Source organism: Thamnophis elegans, chromosome 3, assembly GCF_009769535.1.
Source record: "Thamnophis elegans isolate rThaEle1 chromosome 3, rThaEle1.pri, whole genome shotgun sequence".
NCBI lineage: Eukaryota > Metazoa > Chordata > Lepidosauria > Squamata > Colubridae > Thamnophis > Thamnophis elegans.
In genome coordinates, this window is record NC_045543.1 from 20,497,344 (window position 1) to 20,519,910 (window position 22,567).

A 22,567-nucleotide genomic window follows, 5' to 3' on the forward strand; every position below is an offset into this window, starting at 1 on the left:
ATGAGAATGATGAATCACACTATTAAGACTCTGTACACATGTTGTTATTTGCTTTGGAAGATCATTGAATAAATGCATGTATGTAAAAGTTTCTTGTGGATATTTCATATTGGATGGGAATTTGGGGAATTATGACATTCTTACATCTGAAAAGCAGAAAATTGAAGAAGGCTGGCATAAGTGCTTATGCCAATTCTTTATCTGTATCATCTATAATTTTTACTAGCAAATTTACTTCCTTTAAAATTCTTTTTCTTTTAAAAAGAAAGATAAAAATGAATAAAAGCAATGCTGGTTTTGTACTGGGGTTTTATAAGTTGCCTGGAGTCACTGAGAGTGAGTTGGATGGCCATATACATTTTCTTAATAAATAAATATAACGTAAGTAGAAGAAAAGAAAAATAAAGAAATCAGAAAAAGCTAAAAGGGCAAGAAATATTTAAAAAGGAAAAGGAAAAAGGAGAAGAAACACACAAAAAATATGAAGTGGCTTCCAATCTTCTTTACAGCAGTTATAAGTACAATTATAAATTGATTCTAAGATTACAATTCTCTTCTTTCTATATCCTATCTTGTCTAATCATCTAAATCATAAATCATAAATTCATTTTGTGCTAATTTTACACAAAATGTTCATAAGGAGTTTTCTTAAAGCTTTAATTACATTTTCTCTTAATATCTTCATCAGAATCCCCTGGGATTGCTCTAAATCTCAAAGAAAATTCCTTCTCTCTTAATTCTATTACAGCCAAATTATCTAGTTCTCTTGGAAAGAGATTACTGTTTACGACTTCTTATTCTCCAGAATTTCCACTTTATCATTATTTTTTTACATCTCACGACACTTTGTTTTACACAGCTTCCCACCTTTTTAACTTCTACCTTTTCCTCCTCTTTCATCTTTACATTCTTTGACCCATTCTTTTTTTGAAAGCCATCAATTTAATATCAAGTGAGTTAGCTAACCTATTGCTGAATTACTTGACCATTTTTTGAAGTAAATCTGGTGTAATTCCTCCCTCTGCAGGTTGTTCTAGTGATCCTCTCCTCACCTCAGCTTTTTTTCTTCTATTTTCCTAGTGGTTGCTATTAGAATATTGTAATCCCAAAATGAAAGTGCGTCAATTGCAAGGGAAAGAGTAAAGGCAAACTTCCTCCACCCACCCCAAATTTGTTTTCTGTTACTGTGCCCTTCATACCTTTGTCTCAAATGGCACTCTGTAGTTTTAATCAGTGTGACAGCCTCATGTTATCTTTATCTTTTGTTTTATTTACTTATTTAGAGAATTTATATGACTGTCCACTCACTCTTAGTGACTCTGGATGACTTAGAGAAAATCAAAATCTGATAAATAGTAAAAACAATAACTCTAAACACCCCCCATGACAACAATCAATCAAACAAACAAATCATTTGATGGGCTTCAACCCATTTTGGATTCTCCAACTCCATTGGCAAAACTAGGTCTTCAGGCCTTGCAAGAGAGTATCAGAATGGAAGATAGTCTAATCCCTGTGGGGATGATGTTCCAAAGGGAGGGAGCCACCATGGAGAAGGTTCATCTTCTGGGTTCCGCCAGATGTACCTCTTTAGGAGAATGGGCTGGCAACATTCCCTGCCTCCTTGCTCTTGTGGATCAGGTGGATGTAACCAGGAAGAGATTATCCTTTAGACAACTTGGTCCCAAGTCATGTAGGGCTTTAAAGATAATAACCAGTACCTGAAATTGTACCCAGAAAGAAATTGGCAGCCAATGCAGCTCCTGCAGAAGAGGTTACATGTGTACATCTGCTTCTAGAAAAAAACCAAGCGGGCCACTGCATTTTCATCCAATTGGAGCTTCCAGATACTTTTCAAGGGCAGCCCTAGGTATGCTGCAGTAGTCAAGATAAGAAGTGACTAGGGTGTGCATGAATCTGAGTTTTGTAAAATTCACCAGCTCTGCACTCTTTAATAGTAAAACAAAAATATATTCCCACAAAATATACATCTATCAATTATCATAGATGAAATTATCCCATGTATTATTGAATTCTGGATTACAAAGTTTTGATATTATCTACCTATTATCTATTATCTATCTGACATAAATGCCATTGTTCCCTATTTTTAGCATTCATTAGCACTTTTGGGGAAGAGGGAGCTGTAATAAGCATAAATCTGTTCTAGTCCTTTGGTCATTACTGTGTTTTTTGTGCCATTTCTTGCAAACTAAAGCATGTCAAGTGGATCATTTTATAAGTTTTTAATCAGTACTACCGTTTTTTTAAATCAACTCTTGCAGTTCAGTTCATAGCAATATTTTCTACAGCCTATTTTACTTTCCAAATGTCTAGTGATTAAACTTTCATAGGCATCATTTGGAGCATGGTGTAATTAGTCTGACCTCCATTTTCCTGTTGTTTAAACAGTATGCGGACGGTTTGAAAATAAGCAAACCATTGGTCTAGTCAGTGGCCTTCAGACTTGGGATACCTGAGGGACCCTTCTCAAAGTGGAAAAAAATCAGTGCAGTGCAGTAGCAAATCATATTTATGTAATATATTGTCACAGACAATCCTTTTTTGAAATAAAACAAAGGAATAAAGACTGCCTAGCTTCGCTGTAGCTTCACATAGTCATGTTGAACCTCTGGATGAGTTTGTGAAACTCTGGACCTCCGGGGAACATGATTTGAATACTGCAGATCTAGATAGCTGCCTGTAAGTTTTGCCCCAGTCATATTATTAAAAACCAATTTAAAATGGTGGGGAGATAGATAAAAATGCGTACTGAAAACTACAAACATATTTGTCTAATGTCTTCAATATCTGAAGTGTATGGACTCCTTCTGCCAGAGTATAAACTACTACATTTTTTTCACCTAATTACAGGGATTCTTGGGTTTCTAGTTGACCTCTTTGGGAACTGAACCATGAACAAGATAAAGCTTTGGTGTGATGGTGGGTGGATTGATTTATGTTGAGCAACATAAAGCATAATCTTAATTTTAAAAATTGTGACTTTTTTCTTTTTAAATTACAGAACGGAACAAGAGTTTTGAAATGTCTTCCTTTGTGGAAACCAAAGCGCTTGAACAGCTCACAAAATCTCCTGTCGAGTTTGTGGAGTATCTTTGAAATTGAGAAAAATATCTTAGAAAAGCTTCGAACCTGAGGAATAGAGGCTGCTGAGGCCTCTATTAAAATTAATTAGGTTGAAGAAACATGCATTCAACGCCAATATATGTATGTATGTATGTATGTATGTACGTACGTACGTACGTACGTGCTCGGATAGCAAAGCAATGTTTTAGGGTTTCCCCCCCCCATAAAAGTATTGATCCCTTTTAATTAAAACTTAGAAGAGCAACACAGAAATGAATGAGGTTTACATTCCTAGTTAAGTACTTATCAATTATATGTTGTGGATATATTTATAGTTCCTCAGAGTGAATTCTACATGGACAAAATGTAGCACAGAACAGATGACATATTGCTGCTCCATGACATTTTAAATTAAAATCAAAACAACTATGGTACTTGGTGATAAGAAACATAATTACTACTGAAGAATGGCTGCCAATCAAACTTGACATTGTCAGATTTAAGACTCTGTTAATATGAGGAAGCTTTTCATGTTTCCAATAGTGAGATTATAGTCTTCCTCTTGTCCCCATTTATCATGTTTTGTGTCAAGTGAGCAACAATTCCGTTCCAAAATATATAGAGGCTTTTTTTGGGGGGGGGGGATATTTTAATTTATTTATTCATTTTGAGTTTTGTAGATTTATTTTCAGGATCTGTCCAAAATATAAGATCTGTGCTTGGATTCTACCACTCTTTTTCTCTCTTGCTGTTATATTTTATATAACGAAGAGTCAAAGTATCTCATTTGCACCAAAACATTAAATCCTTGACACAAATCCTTGTCGTAGATACAAAGCAGAATCCATAGAGGCTCTTCTGATTCTATAAATCGACACTTTGTGGGACTTTCGATACCATCGACCATGGTATCCTTCTGCGACGACTGCGGGAGGTGGGAGTGGGAGGCACTGTCTTGCAGTGGTTCTCCTCCTACCTCTCAGACAGGTCGCAGTCGGTGTTGGTGGGGGGGCAGAGGCCCCTAACTTATGGGGTGCCGCAGGGCTCGGTCTTATCCCCCCACTATTCAACATATACATGAAACCGCTGGGTGAGATCATTCGGAGGCACGGGATAAAATACCATCAATACGCGGACGATACACAGTTGTATCTGTCCGCCCCGTGCCAACTCAATGAAGCGGTGGATGTGATGGACCGGGGTCTTGAGGCCATTAAGGACTGGATGAGAGCTAACAAACTGGTACTCAACCCGGACAAGACCGAGTGGCTGTTGTGCTTTCCTCCCAACAATTTGGCCAATATTCCATCACTCAGGCTGGGGGGTCAAAATTTATACCCCTCAGACAGGGTCCGCAACTTGGGAGTCCTCCTGGACCCACAGCTGACTTTTGACCACCATTTGTCAGCTGTGACCAGGGGGGCATTTGCCCAGGTTCTCCTGGTACGCCAGTTGCGGCCCTACCTGAATCGGGAGGCCCTCACAACAGTCACTCGAGCCCTTGTGATCTCTAGGCTGGAATACTGCAATGTGCTCTACATGGGGCTGCCCTTGAAGAGCATCCGGCGACTTCAGCTAGTCCAGAATGCGGCCGCGCGAGTGATCGTGGGCGCACCACGGTTCGCCCAAATAACACCGATCCTCCGTGAGCTGCCCTGGCTACCTGTTGATCTCCGGGTGCGCTTCAAGGTGCTACTCATCATTCACAAAGCCCTCCATGGTAGTGGATCTGACTATCTGAGAGACCACCTTCTGCCAATTGCCTCCCTCCGTCCCATCCGATCGCATAGAGTAGGCCTCCTCCGATTCCATCCGCCAGTCAGTGCCGACTGGCGACTACGCGGAGGAGAGCCTTCTCAGTTGCAGCTCCGACGCTTTGGAACAATCTCCCCGTGGAGATTCGTACCCTCACCACCGTCCAGACCTTCCACACAGCCCTCAAGATCTGGCTATCCCGTCAGGCCTGGGGATAAGATCCGAACCTTGCCCCACCCAAATGCTGAATGAATGTTGTGTTTTATCGGTTTATTTATTTTTTTTATTCATTTTTTTTCTTGTGTTTTGTCCTACACTCCCTTCCCATTGATTGTAAGCCGCCCTGAGTCCCCTCAGGGAAAAGGGCGGCCTATAAATGTCAATAAACTAAACTAAACTAAACTGTGAAGCCAATATTATTACATGATGATGGCACCTCTTTATAGAAGTGCCCATTCATCTAGTTGCTTTGGAGTGACAAGGTTCACTGTGTCATGATGGCATGGATGAGTATGTGTGAGTTTTGGTTATCTCAACTATCCATAGACTGGCCTCAGGCAACAAAGAAGTTTGAATTTGTTTGTTTTTACTCTTTCCCACAATAATTCCTAGCAAACATACTCATTTTGCAAATCAGAACCTGTTTTATTAAGGTTCTCAGAATCAGCCCCGTCCCTACTATCAGATCCAATTTATTATAGTTCTAAGGCCAGATCCAACTTCTTACCTATCAAGATGATAATAGCAATAGATAAGAAAAAGCCAGGGCTGAATCTGGCATCACCATTCCTTTCAAAAATTAACAAGTAATTTTTTGTGCAAACTTTTAATCTAGTAGTTTCTCTGGTTGTATTTTATCTTAACAACTCACAATTTAGATACAATAAAATGCAGCTGAGCCGAATTTACCCCAAAGGGACACGTGTTGATTCCTCAAATTACATGCCTCAGCTGTTCTGGAATGCAGGCTGTCAAATGGTTGCTCTGAACTTCCAAACTGTAGGTAAGATCTATGTTATTGTATGTTTTCTGATAAGGAAGAATAGTAGATAATGAAATACCAAGTTTGTGAAAAATTAAAGATACTAAGAGTGGCATGCATACTTCTGAAACGAATTGCTTCTTTAAAACTTTGTCATGAATAAGTAATTTGCATTAATAGAAGCTTTTTAAGCAAATCATGATTACCATTAATTCATTACATGGGTTGGTATTCTCCATGTTTCTTTGATGGATTTTTTTGATCCTAGCTCTATAGTGATATTAAAACGAGGAACATATTTTAATAACAGCAATATATTTGAGAAAATATTACAAGCTTATGAATATGAGCAGTGAAAAACGTGATTATAGGCAGTAGGAAATTAATATTAGCAAGTGATTGTTCATTTGTTTTTGTTGCCTTCTGAATCTCAGACATGATAATGTGGAAAGCTTTTCATTTACCCAGTTCAGAATTGTATTACCCACTCAGTGCTGAGAATCCGTATTTTCAAAGAAGATCAGTTGGTGTGAAATCAAAATGAAAGCACTAGCTGCTTTATTAAAAAGTGGCACATGGTTTTAATGAGTTTGGCAGCACAGTCGGCAATTATTAATTATTACAGAGATTTGTTGCTAGCACCTGACTACCTCACTCCTGCTTTGTTATAACTGCCAAACCTAGTGAGGCAAGTGACATTGTCTCTCCTTCCTTTTCATCTAAATAAAAATTAGACCAGAACTTAAAAAGAATCTCTTTCAGCTCTGTGGAGGGGATAATAGTGTTATTGTTTTTTTTTTAAACAAAACAAAACATAATGTAACCCAGACCATGGACAAAGACTAAGAGGTCTCTTCATCCAGCTGGCTTTAGTCCGTGCTGTTTTGCACAGATTCAGTGGGCAGCATAAATAGCTTTGTGATTATTCAGACCACTTTAGGCAGATGTCACAGCACTTTACATGCTGTTGTTGTTGAGCATATTCAGCCAAGGTGGCACAGTGGTTAAATGCAGCACTGCAGGCTACTTCAGCTGACTGCAGTTCGGCGGTTCAAATCTCACCGGCTCAAGGTTGACTCAGCCTTCCATCCTTCCGAGGTGGGTAAAATGAGGACCCGGATTGTTGGGGGCAATATGCTGACTCTGTAAACCGCTTAGAGAGGGCTGAAAGCCCTATGAAGCGGTATATAAGTCTAACTGCTATTGCTATTGCTAAATAATCAATCTATATGTACATAAGAATCTATTATCATTGTCTTGGATAGTTTGTTTGTTTTTTTTAAAAAAAACCTTGTGAATAGTCCTGAAGATAAGCTCAAAATATTGTAATGTTGAATGGAAAATTAGCTTGTTATTTTTACAGACAGACTTCATTATACATCTAGTCCTTGACTAACAACAGTTGATTTAGCGACCGTTAAAGTTACAACGGCACTGAAAAAAGTGACATGACCATTTTTCACACTTATGACCTTTGTAGCATCCCCAGGATCATGTGATCAAAATTCAGATGCTTGGCACCTGACCCATACTTGCCACCGTTGCTGTGTCCCAAAATCACATGATCCACTTTTGCAATCTTTTGATAAGCAAAAACAATGGGGAAGCCAGATTCACTTAATAGTCATGTTACTAACTTACCAACTGCAGTGATTCACTTTAGCAACTGTGGCAAGAAAGGTCGTACAATGGGGCAAAACTCACTTAACAAATGTCTCACTTAACAACAGAAATTTTGGGGTCGATTGTGATAGTAAGTCAAGGACTATACCTATTTTAACTTCGAATTTTTAAAGAGGCCAGGAAGCCTCTAATAAAATTTCAGTGTTGTACTTCTGTCAATTGGTTAGGCTTTCTCTATTGTCCCATTAACATGTATTTTTGTAGTATCCCATAACACAATTATTTTTTCTTCACCTAGATTTGTCTATGCAAATAAATATGGGGATGTATGAGTATAATGGCAAAAGTGGATACAGACTAAAGCCAGAGTTCATGAGAAGACCAGACAAGCATTTTGATCCATTTACGGAAAGTATTGTAGACGGAATAGTCGCAAACACTTTGTCTGTAAAGGTAGGTATCCAGTTGCTCATCTGCTAAATTCTATAAGCTTAATGAACCTGAAAGATCAAAATAACTTCTCATGCACTCCTTCCCAATATTTTTAAAAAGTGTGAAACTCATATATGCAAGTTACTTGTTATAAGCACATGTTATAAGTATATTGAACGTCACATTCTGATATTTATAACCAGGAAAATAGAAATTATGCCCAAATTGAAGAAAGGGAGATGATACACATGTTTGGACAAGAAAAAAAGCTTAATTAATTATATAAAGAAGGTCAAACTGATGGCAATGGTTAAATAACTAGCCTTAGAATTGATAATGAACATATCAAAGTGGTGGATAGCTTCTGCCTTTTAGAATCAATCATCAGTAAAAGAAGCAGTAGTCAAGAAATACAGAAGGGTAGGGAGACATTATTATCGGAGGAGAGTCCACAAAAAAGTCTCAGTTATCTCCCCTCCTATTCACTGGAATCAGTCCTGGAAGAAGAAAATTCATTGCAACACTAAATTGCCATCTTCTAACCACCTCAACTGGTCTAGAAGGATGTCATGATTGATGGTGTTGAAAACCACCCAAAAATCAAGGAGAGGAAAGATAGAGGCATCATCCCCTCTATAGGTCATCTGCAAGTCTATGCCATTTTGTTCCCATATCCAGGTCTGAAGCCTGACTGAAAGACATCCATCCATATAGTCCACTTCCTCCAGGGTCTTCTAAAACTGCAGTATAAGCACCTTCTCAACAACTTTCCCTAAAAATGGAAGATTGGAGGCCCGATGAAAATTGTACAGTGTGGTTGTGCCAGCTATGGCTATTTGAGGAGATGTAGGATCATCTCTTCCTTAAACATAAGCCGGATCGCCTCCACTCTCTGGGATGAATTTGCCATTGCTTGGACTCAATCATATGTCATCTACCAGGAAGCCTCCAACTAGAATGGACATGGGTCTAATATATATCTGGTCAAACTTACAGTCTTAAGGAGTCTGTCTGCTTCCTTGGGACTAGCAGGTTCAAGCTCAAAACCAGACCTATATAAACCAATCTGAGCAATTTTATCTAACAAATGTTTAGAATATTCCTCACAATGGCCCTATAGCAATGACAGACTCTGTCCTACCAAATTGGGATGCAATCTCCCACAACTCAGTAGGGTTGTCAATTGGCTATCTTTGGACTTGATAAAGGAAGAAAAATATGCACTATAAATCTGCTAGTTTTGTCACCACAAAGTAACCTTGAATAAAGGCTCTACGCTGTGTGGTCATCTTTTGTTGTCCTTTAGTGGTACTCTTCATGCTTCTTTTGTCATTTTGTCACTCAATGTTTTTGTAAACTAAGGAGAGCCACATAGGCCCAATCTAATTCAAGATCCCAGTTGAACTGTGCAACTCACCTTCAAGAATGAGTCCAAGCTCCGTCCAGGGACATGCAGTCACTAAAGGCAGGGGAGGCGTGGCCTCACCAGTCATGAGGAAAAGGAAAGAATTTTAAAGAATTTTTTAAAAATAATTAAAGCCAAGGTAGTTGCTACCAGATTCACAGTGACTTGGAACAGTGCTTAGTGTTAACTATAGGAGGAGGCCAGAGAAATAGGGGCTTCCTGTGCATAAGCAATTTTTCGCCTTTTAAGAGTTAAGCAAGGGTTAACAAGCAAAAAATTTCATATGCAAAGGAGGCACATGTTCTCTCGCCTCCAGTAGAGAGCATTTTTAGAGGCTTTTTAGAGTTCTCTGGGAGCAACTAGCTCAGTCTGACTCAGAGCTCTGGCCTTTCATGAGGGCAGGCAGGGAGAAGCAGAGTTGAAATCGTCTCTGAAACAGCTGGAAAAGGTGCGTGTGTGGGGAGGGGGGAGGAATTCAAAAAGTTTGATCGGAAGGCAGCAGGGGAAGGGGGGGTTATGGCAGAGGAGCTGCTTTCAAGCCTTTGGAAAATATATCCAATCCAACTTCTGTGTTTGTGTTTGTTTGAGAGTGAGTGAGTGAGAGAGGGATCCAATTTCTCTGTGTGCGTATGTCTGTTTGAGAGAGGGGGGAGGGAGGGAGAGAGGGAGGAAGGAGGGGGAGGGAGAAGAAAAAAAATGGGAAAACTTAATTTGCAAGGGGGGGAAATGCTGTCGCTTTAAATTGGAACTGAGCATGCCTGGCTGTGGAATTCTGGGAGTTGAAGTCCACAAGTCTAAAAAGTGCCTCACCAGCCATAAAGCTGACCGCACATCACTGGCTCATCAACTGATACCCAGCTGGGTCCAACAGGAGCCTGGGATAGGTACTTCTCCTAAGACAATTACAGAGTGATCAGTCTGTGGTGAAGGACTAATGGTAGACTCTTCCCAACCATTTTCTCTTGTTATAAGCTTTATATATTAAGAAAACGAGTCTTTTAGTCAGTGTGAATTGAATTGCAAACAAAGGTGTGTTAACAGATGTCCCAACCTTTCATATTTAGGTCATTTCTGGGCAGTTACTTTCTGACAAAAAAGTTGGAACTTACGTCGAAGTAGATATGTTTGGTCTACCTGTGGATACGAGAAGAAAAGCTCTCAAGACAAAGACATCTCAAGGCAATGCTGTGAATCCTGTATGGGAAGAAGAAGCCATAGTGTTTAAGAAGGTTGGTATTTGCATTTGGTCCCTCTGCAAAAGAATAAGGCATGGCTATTATATTCTGATTTTTGCCAATTTTGTATCACTTAAAAATTCTGTCTGCTCTAATTCTGTTCTACCTGAATTGTAAAGAAAGATTTCTTCCTTTAACTTTAGATTCCTAAGTGTTTACTGATAAAAGATGATTTATTCTATGGTAGTTGAATTCATGGATCAATTTGTTTATAAGACTTGTATGGCTGCCCATAGGTGCATTTTATTTAGATCCTTTTCTTCTAGTGTTCTTTTATTATTTCCATTTTATTATTTTAGTAATAATGTTGGCATTTGTTTGCCTAATGAAACTACAGAAGGGAAGAGTGAGGTCAGGTAGTGAGTGTGATAGAAGTAGAAACTGAGGAGCTATGGAGCCTTGGGACATCTCAGGAGAATGACGGAGGCACCAGGCCTTCATTTTGTTTTTTATTTCTTTGTTTTATTCTTTTACATCCTATCTTTATTATTTTTACAAATAACTCAAGGCGCCAAACATTTCCAACACAACTTCCTCCTCCTTTTCTCCCCACAACAACCACCCTGTGAGATGGATTGGACTGGGCTGAGTGACTGCTCCAAAGTCACCCACAGTTGGCTTTCATGGATAAGGCAATTATTATGGTTTTTATGGTGTTTGTGGTTTTATTGTTGTTGTGAGCTGCCCAGAGTTGTGCTCTAAGATATGCATCCGTGCAGATCTTTTAAAGAAATCAACAAATAAACAGAGTCTCCTAGGAAGTTATTTATTTTGTTGGTTTTTTATATTTTTTGTTTATACTCATTTTCCTTTTAATTTACCCGAATATAACAGTACACTAGTTATTATTATTAGATAGCTCATAATTTTTATATCTATGATCATTTCATATTTTGCCATCAAATACGGCTTACCCTTTTTAATTTATTTTATTACATTTCAATGTTTAGGTTATTAAGCCAGAATATTAAAGAATGTATGGTAATGTCTGCTATTGTACCAATACATAGTCGTGTTTTAGTATTTCCTGATGTCAGTCTTGTGACATGGCATACTTTGAAGGGCTGACAGGACATTATCCTTTTACGGGAGATTTTTTTATGAAGAAAAATCTTTTATGTCTTATATTGGTTTGCTGTTGATATTGAGTGGTGTGGTAGCCTACAGGTGGTGCTGTCGCCTCACAATTAGGAAGCTGTGAGTTTGATCCTAGGTAGCAATGGATATTTTTCTCTCTGGGTGCATAGTGAAAATATCTGCTGTAAACTTTGCATAGGCATCGGGAAGCGCATCCCGGCCAGGAAACGCTGAGCTCCATTAAGTTGCCCAGACTCCATCCCGATACAGGAGATTACAGGGTCGTTAAAAGAAAAAAATTGGTGGAGACATGCTTTTATTTTAAACATCTATAAATATTTCTACGGTTTAAGAATATGTAGCTAATGTATATCCTATTCTTTGAAGAGATTTGATTGACACATTGCTATGATAAATTTTAGCATTCAAAAGTTATTATGAAACATTTCATATATTTTTTTAAAAAAATTACTATGTCTTTCAGAAATTTAAGCAGAGGTGAAGACCAGAAACACAATCACCGTTTCACTTAGCAACCACTTTGTTTAGCAACTGAATTGCTGGTTCCAATTGTGGTTGCTAAATGAGACTATCTGCCATCATAAAGAACATGCGAGAGAGAGAAAAGATGCTTTTCTTACTAATTAAAATGTTTTTAAACTCTTGTAGTACAGTTCATTCCGGTATAAGAGAGACTTGGATTATCTTTTTGTGTTTTCCTTCTTGTGGCTGACCTTAGCTGATCTCAGTTAGTTATGCAGGGTGAAATCTGATTAGTATTAGGATGGGAGACCACCAAGAAATCTCAGAAGTATAAACTAGATTAAAAAGTAGAAAGGAAAAAAATCCCAGAAAAAATAAACCGCTTCTGTATGCTTGCCAGGAGAACTACTATATAGACATGCTTATACAGTTGCCAAGAATGACGTTCCCAAGGGTAATTTTTCTCTGTATGTGAATGAGTGAGGGAAAACTTCACCAAAGAGTCAGACTGTGTATTTTCCAAGTATTATTCAAATCCTGTTAACAATTTCCAGAAATATCTCTGTGAAAATGCTTCTTATTCCAACTCTGTGTAGGTAATGCACCATAAAAGACTAGAAAATATCTCTCCTCAGGTCGTCCTGCCTTCTCTAGCGTGTTTGAGGATAGCTGCTTATGAAGAAGGAGGAAAGTTTATTGGGCATCGGATATTACCAGTATCAGCAATTCGACCAGGTAGAGATTTGGATTGTTGTTGTTGTTTTTGTTGTTGCATTAATCTTGAAAGAAGGGAAGAAGGCAAACAGAACTCGGGTAACATGTTTCCTGCATATGTAAATATACAACTGTGAGAGGACTTACTGGGAGATGACATCTTGAGACCTAAGGCAGCTGAATCCACCTCCTTCCCCTTGATGCTCCAGCCAAGACTGCTGCTGCTCCCTCCTGTGGAGATTGTTTTCGGGAGAAATGGCAGTAAACCTGATCCCAAAACTGGCCTTGACCATTTAGGAAATGACATATGGGAAAGGAAGCTTTCACAAGTCCTCAAACTCTATTTCAGGTTGGCTTATCTCTGAGATGAGTTCCTGCTTTGGTCCACAAAGTTATCAGTCCTTCCTCTAATTTCATGACTTCTCCCTTCTCTAAGAGGGCTTCTAGGCAGTTGCAAGCCTGAAACACCAAACATTATCTTCCACTTATAATCCTCCAGTAGCAAATGCTAAGCCTTATTGTTTGAACTTACCTTTCAGCTTCCTAACAAACCGGGACTTTCCCAAGGCTGCATATTGCTGCTCAAACACCTGAGCAGGTTTTCCTACTCAGGGGGCACAATTCAGTGGTGGGATTCAAAAAATTTTACTACAGGTTCTGTGGGCATGGCTTGGTGGGAGTGGCAGGGGAAGGATACTGTAAAATCTCCATTCCCTCCCCACTCCAGTGGAACTGCAAAATCCCCATTTCCTCCCGATCAGCTGGGACTCGGGAAGCAGAGAATAGATGGGGGTGGGGCCAGTCAGAGATGGTTATTTATTGGTTCTCCAAACTACTCAAAATTTACGCTACCAGTTCTCCAGAACTGGTCAGAAACCTGCTGAATACCACAATTGCATTGTAAGAACACATTAATAGGTGGTGACACAGAATGGCTTCCAGGTAGTTTTCCAGTACCAGTTTTCCAGATTTTTAATCAAAAGGTGATTTTCAAAATATAAACGTTTAACTGAAAGGAAGCCACATGGAGTCAGTTGAGTCATTGGGCATTTCAGGCACACAATAATATTGTGATGGATGTGCCTTTGTTCTTTACAGCTTACTTTCATGAACTTGAACATTAACTGTCTTACTCGAGTTAAACATTTATCAGTTTCTTGTGATATTGCCTGCAGTGCTGCATTCGTTAACTTGTAAGAGAACTGGAGGCCCAGAGAGAATAGCTGTCCCACTGTTTTTCTCCCACAGGTTATCATTATATTTGCCTGAGGAATGAAAGGAATCAGCCCTTGATGTTGCCAGCCATATTTGTATACATTGAGGTTAAAGATTACGTACCAGATACCTACGCAGGTAACTATCAAATTTATAAAGATAACATAGAAACGTAACTTACAATTATTTTGCTTACAAAGCCTCATATTTTGTCAGCATCTAAAATAACTACTGTTAACTGAACCTTTGCATTAAGAATTTGAGACAGTGAGTAATAGCAATAGCTCTTAAACTTTCTGTATATACCACTTCACATTGCTTTCTAGCTCACTCTAAGCAGTTTACAGAGTCAGCATATTGCCCCCAACAATCTGGGTCCTAGAAGAAGGTGCTCAGTTCTTGAGGACTCTAACTGTGTTCCTTGACTTCATGTTGCTGTGCTTCCCTAGTAAACTACTGATGTTGCTCCTTCCTGCACCGTCTCTGCTTTTTATGTCAAACTTGGAATTTAATTCCTCCTCCTCCTTCAGTTGCATTAGACCACTATTTTCTTTAAATTGGCTTTGAAGATTAATAAATATAAAAAATAAGCGTAACTTTAAGATGATAGATCAGTTTTTATTTTTGGTACTATTACAAGAGTTGGTACTATTTGATAGAAAGCAGCATTGAGTTCTAAATCTCTCTCTCTCATTTGCAGATGTTATTGAGGCATTATCCAATCCAATCAGATACGTAAACCTGATGGAGCAGAGAGCAAAACAACTGGCAGCACTGACTCTAGAAGATGAGGAAGAAATAAAGAAGGAGGTAAGAATTGGAATTTGATGAAATAACAGTTGAACATACTACATGATGATGTAAGATTGTAGGGAAAAGAATTAACATTGGAAAGGATATCCACACATGTCAATTTTTAATATTTTCTTAAATTGTATGCCCTACATTGAGATTTGCTCCTTTACAGAGATTGGAATAATCAAAAGACATGCAGGAAATTATGGGGTCACTCATGTGGCTTGTCTTGTTCTACAGTGGACTGATTCCAGGGGTGGGTTCCTGCCAGTTCTAACCTCTTCTATAGAAGAGGTTCCACAAATCAACATGCCGTTTAGAACCAGTTCCAGCTCCCTCCCCCCACCCATCTGCACATTATCAAGATGAAGAGTGAGAGAAGGAATTCTGGGAGTTGAAGTCCACAAGTCTTAAAGCTGTCAAGTTTGAACACCCATGGGTTTTTTTTTCCAAAGGGTTAGGAGTGCAAGGGTCTTGTAACTTGACAGCTTTAAGACTTGCACACTCCAATGCCAGAGTTTCTGAGCCAACATTTTGGTTGCTAAGCAAGAGCGTTGTTAAGTGAGTTCACCACAATTTACAAGTTGGCCACGCCCACCCAGTCACATGGCCGGCAAACCACTCCCACCCCATCACATGGCTGGCAAGCCATTCCCACAAAGTAGGCCACACCTACAGAAGAGGTTCTAAAAAAATTTGAAACCCACCACTGACTGATTCCATTATTCAAAGTAATGACATTACAAATTACACTCACTGCTCAGTAATGTTGTTGAATAAACTGGCATTTGAAACATTTATTTATTTGCTTGCTTATGTGCTTCCAGAGGGGAATGTATCACTGAGAAGTTTGAAATCTTTATTCATTTAAATATTTTATGGGGCCACCAGGGGTGGGTTTCAAAAATTGTTCGAACCTACTCGGTGGGCGTGGCCTCCTTTGTGGGAGTGGCTTGCTACACATGTGACCGGATGGGAGTGGCTTGCTAATGCCGCCGCTAACGCCGCCACCGCTAACGCCGCCCCCCCCCCACCCGCCTTCGGCCGGGTAGTGCATGCGAGCCCGCGGCTTTTGCGGTGGCGACGGCCCAGCTTTCGTGAGGGAAGGCGTCCAGGCCTTCGCTCACGAAAGCTGCGGGCTCGCGTGCACTACGTGGCCGAAGCTGGGGGGGTAGCGGCGGCGGCGTTAGTGGCGGCGGCGGTGGTAGCGGCGGTGGTGGTAGCGGCTGAAGTGGAGATCTTCCCTCGCGAAAGCTAGGTTGCCGCCCCCCCACTTCAGCCGCTAACGCCGCCACAGCTAACACCGCCCCGCCTTCGGCCGCGTAGTGCACGCGAGCCCGTGGCTTTTGCAAGGGAAGGCCTGGAGGCCTTCCCTCGTGAAAGCTAGGCCGCCGCCCCCCCTTCAATCGCTACTGCCGCCACCGCTAATGCCCCCGCCGCTAACGCCCCTGCCGCTAATGCTTCAGCCACTACTAACGCCGCCCCCCCCACCCAGCTTCGGCCGCATAGTGCACGCGAGCCTAGCTCGCGAAAGCTAGGCCGCCACCCCCCCACTTCAGCCGCTACCACCACCGCCGCTACCACTGCCGCCGCCACTAACGCCGCCGCCGCTACCCCCCCCCAGCTTCGGCCGCGTAGTGCACGTGAGCCCGCAGCTTTCGTGAGCGAAGGCCTGGATGCCTTCCCTCACAAAAGCTGGGCCGCTGCCACCCACCCGAAGCCTCCCGAGTCCCGCTGCTGGGGCTTTGTTGCTTACCTGAGGGGGAAGCAGCAAGCGAAGGCCGAAGGGAATTTTCAAATGGAGGTCAAGCGCGAAAAAAGCTTCGCATCGCCTCCAGCCCGCTCACTGATTGGCTGGACTCCAGCCAATCAGTGAGCGGCAGGCTGGGCTTAGTGCGGACGGGCGGGGGAACGAGGGAGCGAGCTGCGGATGGGCGGGGGAATGAGCAAGTGAGCTGCAACGCGCCAGCAAAAGGGCGCTTTGCAGCGACAGGGGCCAGGACCGGTACCGGCGTTCCCAGAAGTTAATTACTTCCGGGTTCACCGACGAACCAGTTCATGCGAACCGCTGCGAACCGGGAGGAACCCACCCTTGGGGGCCACCCATCTAATAAAAGTATATCCCTCAGTGGTCAGACTGTCTGGGGGCTTTCTAAATAGTAGATTCACTTTGGAGAAGGCAAGCATAGCTATATCCAGACTCTAATTAATGTAAGTCTTTAAAGGAGACATGAGTATGTTGGCTTGCACCCAAAACCTAACTGGCAGCCATTGTAATCTCCATACTCATGGTATTACATAGCAATAGCAATAGTGCTTAGACGTATATACCACTTCATAGTACTTTACAGCCCTCTCTAAGCGGTTTACAGAGCCAGCCTATTGCCTCCAACAATCTGGGTCCTCATTTTACCAATCTCGGAAGAATGGAAGACTGAGTCAACCTTGAGCCTGGTGAGATTCGATCTGCCAAACTGTTGGCAACCGATGATCAGCAGAAGTAGCCTGCAGTACTGCACTCTTAACCACTGCGCCACTGCAGCTCATGGTGGGTGAACCTTGATGTTCCTGTAACTACCTATAGTAGGTTGGTGCAAGTTAGACCACCTGAACTTCAGGATATATCTCCAAGATCAGTCCAATATCACAATATATATGCGTGGTAAAAACCACACAAAGGACAGCAATGAAAGCTGCCTCATCCGGAAAAAAAAAGGCACATAAGAGCTGCCCTGGGAATGGTCTCCACCTGCTGTTCAATCAGAAGCTATGACTCCAGGAAGACCCACACAGTATGGAATCAATTGGTAAGGAGAAGTATTACCCTATCCAGAGACATACGTCAACTATCTCTAGTCTCAGCTGGTTTACAGATCCACAGTCACGAGATGAGTCTAAGCCTATTTCTCCCCATCCAGTTCCATGTTCCAATAATGTCAATAACAGTAACAGAAACTTTAAACAGTTTTAGCCATTGCATTCTGCATTGCTGGTAACCTCTAATTCCATCATGTCTTGCAATGTGGATTTATTCAATCTACCATAAGAAACAGAATGGATTTCTTTTTCTTTTTTGAAGCAGTTTCCTAAAATGTAGCATAAGAAAAGTGATCCTCACAAGTTAATGCCTTCCTTCAGAAGGTTGCATTCCCAACATAAAATGTATATTTCTGCATGTTTCTGTCAACAGCATGTGTTTTGATTTACATATGTGAGCCAGTTTTTACTATATACCTTTGAATTTCTATAAATTAAAAAAAGCTTAGACATGGAACAGCACATTTCATTTCATTTTCATGACTGGAAAGAAATACTTTTCTTAATAATTGTTAATAACAATTTAAATTTAAAATAATAATTTTAACACTACAAATATTGTTAATAATATTAAGTGCAATGGTTTTCTATAAAAATATTATTTTCTCCTTGAGTCTCATAAACAAACTGCCTCTAACAGAGACATCCCCCCAGAAGGGCTGGGTGAGAGGGCAAGTGGGCAACCAATCAAGGCAGTGTCATCCATTGTGCCACAAAGTCCATCTTTTTCTCACACGTGTCCTAACGCCATACACATGTACTAAAGGAATGTAGGACACACTTTATCATTTGGTTGAAAAAAATAGATTCTGCAGCTAGTTGTTTAATTTTAATTCTAAGTTTATGTGTGTTTGGTCAAAGCTTCCATGGTCTTGGACAACTGAGTCATGGTTAGAGATCAGTCAAACAGAATCCGCATATCTGGAAAAGGGACATAAATCCCAATGTGTATTGTGTAAACCTTTCAAATAACTTAATAAATCAGCCTCCCCCCCCAAAAAACCCCTCCTATATATAATATCTGATTACCTACTTATATTTCTCAGCCATGTTCGTACAGATTTCTTCCTCCAGTTATTATAACTGAACATTTGTTTTCTAGATGCAACAACTTCCAAAAATAAAAATGCAAACCATAACAAATACCAAATTAGGAAAAGAAAGATAAAGCGCTGCTCAGTTGTTTTATTCATCTTCATCAACCATGCTTTAGTTAGCGTGGCATAGTCATAATTCTACAAGTCTGAACACCTGTGTGTTAAGATTCCCCACCTCCAAGGAAATCATCTTCCTCTTTCTCACCTTGTTTATGCGCACGAGACTGTGTGATAAATCTGCTGCATTGCCCCAGATGCAGTTATCTTTCAGCACCAGGTGAGGGATCCCTTCACAAACAAGTACTGTGGCTGTAATTCAGCATTACATCAATGTTTCTCTAAGCAGCTTCTCTCCAGCTCTTAAGACACTGCATTTTTGTTCCAGCAAAATAAATACCTTAGTAATGAAGAGCCAAATAAATACTCTTTAATAAATGTATCTCCCTATGAGCTAGCTGGTTTAATCTGCAAAGCTGTCAAGCTTTTATTTATTGTACCTGTACTTTCCCTTTTTTTCCCCTTGTTCTTCCTTTTATTCAGTAGATGCCAACAAGCAAAATTCAATATAGAATTGTTTATTAGCTACCTCACCTCAATTTTTTAGGGCGGAAATGTAAACAGATAATTCCTACACTTGAAAGACTGGATGTATTGTAAGGCATAGACAGTCAGAGCTAATTTACGCCTGCTATCCTCTGAGGTACTAAATTGGAGCAGGGAGGAAAATCTTGTTGGTGGTGTGTAATGCTCAGTCGTGCAAGAACAGAGTTTTTAGTTTCACTTATCCCACCCTGTTGTTCAACCTATACCTTCTTATTAAAAAGGTGAAGGGTTTTTAGAAAAGAGCTGTCTGTTTCCCCCTCCTATCAGTTTATTACCAGTGAAGAATGCTAATGAAAACCTGCAGAGAAGCTAATCCAGCAAGGTACCATGGCAACAGGTCCTCCTTATATAAATTTTCATACCTCAAGGAGGCAAACTGCTTAGCAGTGCTCTGTAACTATGGATCTTCTTCCCCCCTTCCATTTGTGTAGCAGGAATCTTCAGTCTCCTCCGATAGATAGGACCTTAAGCAAGGGGGAGAGGATTAGTGCCTAGTAAAAAGGAATGAGCTCTAAACATGGGCATTGAGAGCTGGTAAAGGAAGTACAGGTTGTGGGGAATGTTTAAACAGGTTGAACGGTACAGGCATAGTCATCCAAGCATGCGGCAAGGATGGAGGTACTGTTTACGTAAGCTTATCTGTTGAATATAATTATGGGCGAGCTGTCCTGGGAACTATTGCTGTGCCTCAGTGGTGAATTAGTAATCAGACTTTTGGGACACAACCCTGAAAGGAAAGCGAAAGAAATCATTCTCTGTCATATGGTGTTAGGTGGTAACTGGTGCATTCTGCTAATGTCCTTGTATTTGCGTAGTTAATAGCTTAAAACATAGTAGCTTACAGAGCTCGGTAGGCAGAAAGGGGATGATCTTGACTTACTGGCATGCCTAAGCCTAGGTTTTCTTTTTTAATTTCAGGGATAATAAATTTGGATGAAAAGCAATTAAAGAAACCGACTTGAAAATGTGTGTTACTGTCCTTTTCCATTGGCAGGCTTAATTGACATGGTGATTCTTTAGAGCTAAAATTAGTGGTGTATTTTACCAACATGATCTAGAATAGGTTCTGCAGCTTTCCAAGTGGGGTTCTCTGTACATTTAATTATATATTAATTTTGAAATTGGATTGTTCCTATTTATTTGTTAAAAAGATATATTTTTTATTTCAAGGTTTTTTTAAAAAAAAATAAACCACTTCCATTTCCATGTAAGTAATCAGAAGAGTTGAAAAGTAATAATGGCATCTAGATTTATTTTATTATGCAAGTCTTTTTTTTGATGGTGAAATGAGAATGGGTACAATTTTCTTAACAAGGAACAATTTGAATAAATCTTAGTACAGGAGTACCAGCGTTTGTTATGGGCGGAATCTGTACATGTTGAAAGTAAAAAAACTCATGCAAGTTCTCTAATCACAAATCCTTTTTCATATTTTATGGGGAATGTTTTGAATTGTTAGGCAGAACAAGGAGATGTACCTTCAGAAGCTCACAATGAACCTAAACCTACACCAGCAGAAAATGGAGTACATTGCACTACATCTCTCACCCCTAAACCTTCTACTCAGGTTGTTCCAAGCCAACCAACACTGGGTAAGAACAATACTATAGTGCATAATTTTGGGGCTATTCTTCTATTGGGGGTTGGGAGCTAAATTTCTCCTGGCCAGAAAAAAAAATTACATCACTTTTGATGAGTACATCTATATCTGTGACTGCTTGAAAAGCAATGCAGAGAGAGAACGAGAACGAGAATGAGAGAGAGAACAAGAGAGAGAACGAGAGAGAGAACTAGAGTCAATGGTCTGTGTTCTGTAGCAGGTGCCCCTGGGAGGAGGAGTGACAGAGAAATAAAATTCTAAAAGAATATAGGCTAGATAAATACATTGGTTCTGAGCAATGGCCTATCATTGCTCAGCTAGGAAGCTCATGACCATGGGCAAGATCATGCGCAATTGGCAATTTTGGTGTCTCTTTTTTCTGTATAAAGGTTAGTTTTTATTTTCATCTACATTCACAAATATACATTCTTGTAAATACTATTAACAATTATCTATTTAGTATTTACCACAATCTTCTTGCAAACCTAGGAAGTACAGCTGGGGTCACTTTCTTGCCACCCCGTATCGCCATCTTGTTTCACAACAACGCTACTCCTTCCCTCTTCTCAACCTCCCTTCTCTACCTTCTCCTCTCCTTCCTCTTTTCTTCTTCCTTTCCCTTTCCTCCACTCCTCCTCTCTTCTTCTCCTTCTTCTCCTCTCTCCTACTCTTACTTCCCCTCCCTTACTTCCTCTGCTTTACCCTTTCTTCTTTTCCCTCCTTTTCCTCCCTCCTTTCTGAGTGTCAATGTGGTGTTGTGTAGATCAACTATGTACACATCTTGAAGAAGTTTAGGATTTGGATGAAGGATCAGATGAACTGGTGGGCTTTGAGATCAGATAGAAATGCTAAATACATTCCATAGCAGAATTTGGCTGTGTCCTATTTAGACTAGCTCTAGTGCTCTATAAGAATATGATCAGAGTTTATAGGCTCTAGAGAAGCATTTGCTAGAGAGATTTTGGTTATGTTTTTGTTGTTGCTGCTGCTGCTGCAGTTAAAGATATGTGGTAAAAGTTGGAGCCAATGTGACTCAAGAACAACAAAACATGTCAGGTCACTGATATTATGACCCTGCTAAAGAACTCAGTTCCAGCATGTGACCTTTTAGACTTTCAGTTTTCAAGGAAAAATATTTAGGACTAAGCAAGGATAGAACAGTGAAGTTTCATTCTTTGGAGGCTGCATATTTAGCAGATTACAAAAGAGGTAATGAACATATCCAGTACAGGATTAAGACATTTTAATCCCCAGAATAATGTTTTAATGCTCAAAAATCTCTAAATATGTGGATTTCTTTTTAAAAAATCAGTTTTCTCTCATTATATCTATGCTTCTGTTATGTACTGTAAAAATGAATTAGGTACAACAGGTCTTTACGCACCAGCTCTTATTTATTTATACAAATGCTTGCATGCAATCCTACTGTAGAGATTCTGTCAATCTTATCAATATTAATTGCCAGACCCACTCTATTGTATAGCAATTGCATTTTAGTCAACTTCAAAGGCAGCCCCATATCAACGACGTTTCAGTAGTCAAATCAGGTGGGGTTGAAGGCACTTCCATCTACCACTTAAGCAAGAACTCTTGAGTCCAGAGAATCCCCAAGGTCATAGATCTGTCGCCCATACAGAGCTAACATTG

At 40.2% G+C, this 22,567-nt stretch overlaps 1 protein-coding gene across 1 annotated transcript in view; it reads left to right on the forward strand.

The window, feature by feature from the left end:
* Positions 1 to 22,567, forward strand: part of PLCB1 (phospholipase C beta 1) — a 199,665-nt gene that overhangs the window by 98,052 nt on the left and 79,046 nt on the right. Inside the window, exons 14-21 of the mRNA XM_032213013.1 lie at positions 3,026 to 3,110; positions 5,721 to 5,845; positions 7,746 to 7,900; positions 10,349 to 10,513; positions 12,715 to 12,814; positions 14,042 to 14,146; positions 14,709 to 14,818; positions 20,780 to 20,912. Of these exons, the coding sequence (XP_032068904.1) occupies positions 3,026 to 3,110; positions 5,721 to 5,845; positions 7,746 to 7,900; positions 10,349 to 10,513; positions 12,715 to 12,814; positions 14,042 to 14,146; positions 14,709 to 14,818; positions 20,780 to 20,912 (978 nt within the window). The remainder of the gene's footprint in view (positions 1 to 3,025; positions 3,111 to 5,720; positions 5,846 to 7,745; positions 7,901 to 10,348; positions 10,514 to 12,714; positions 12,815 to 14,041; positions 14,147 to 14,708; positions 14,819 to 20,779; positions 20,913 to 22,567) is intronic.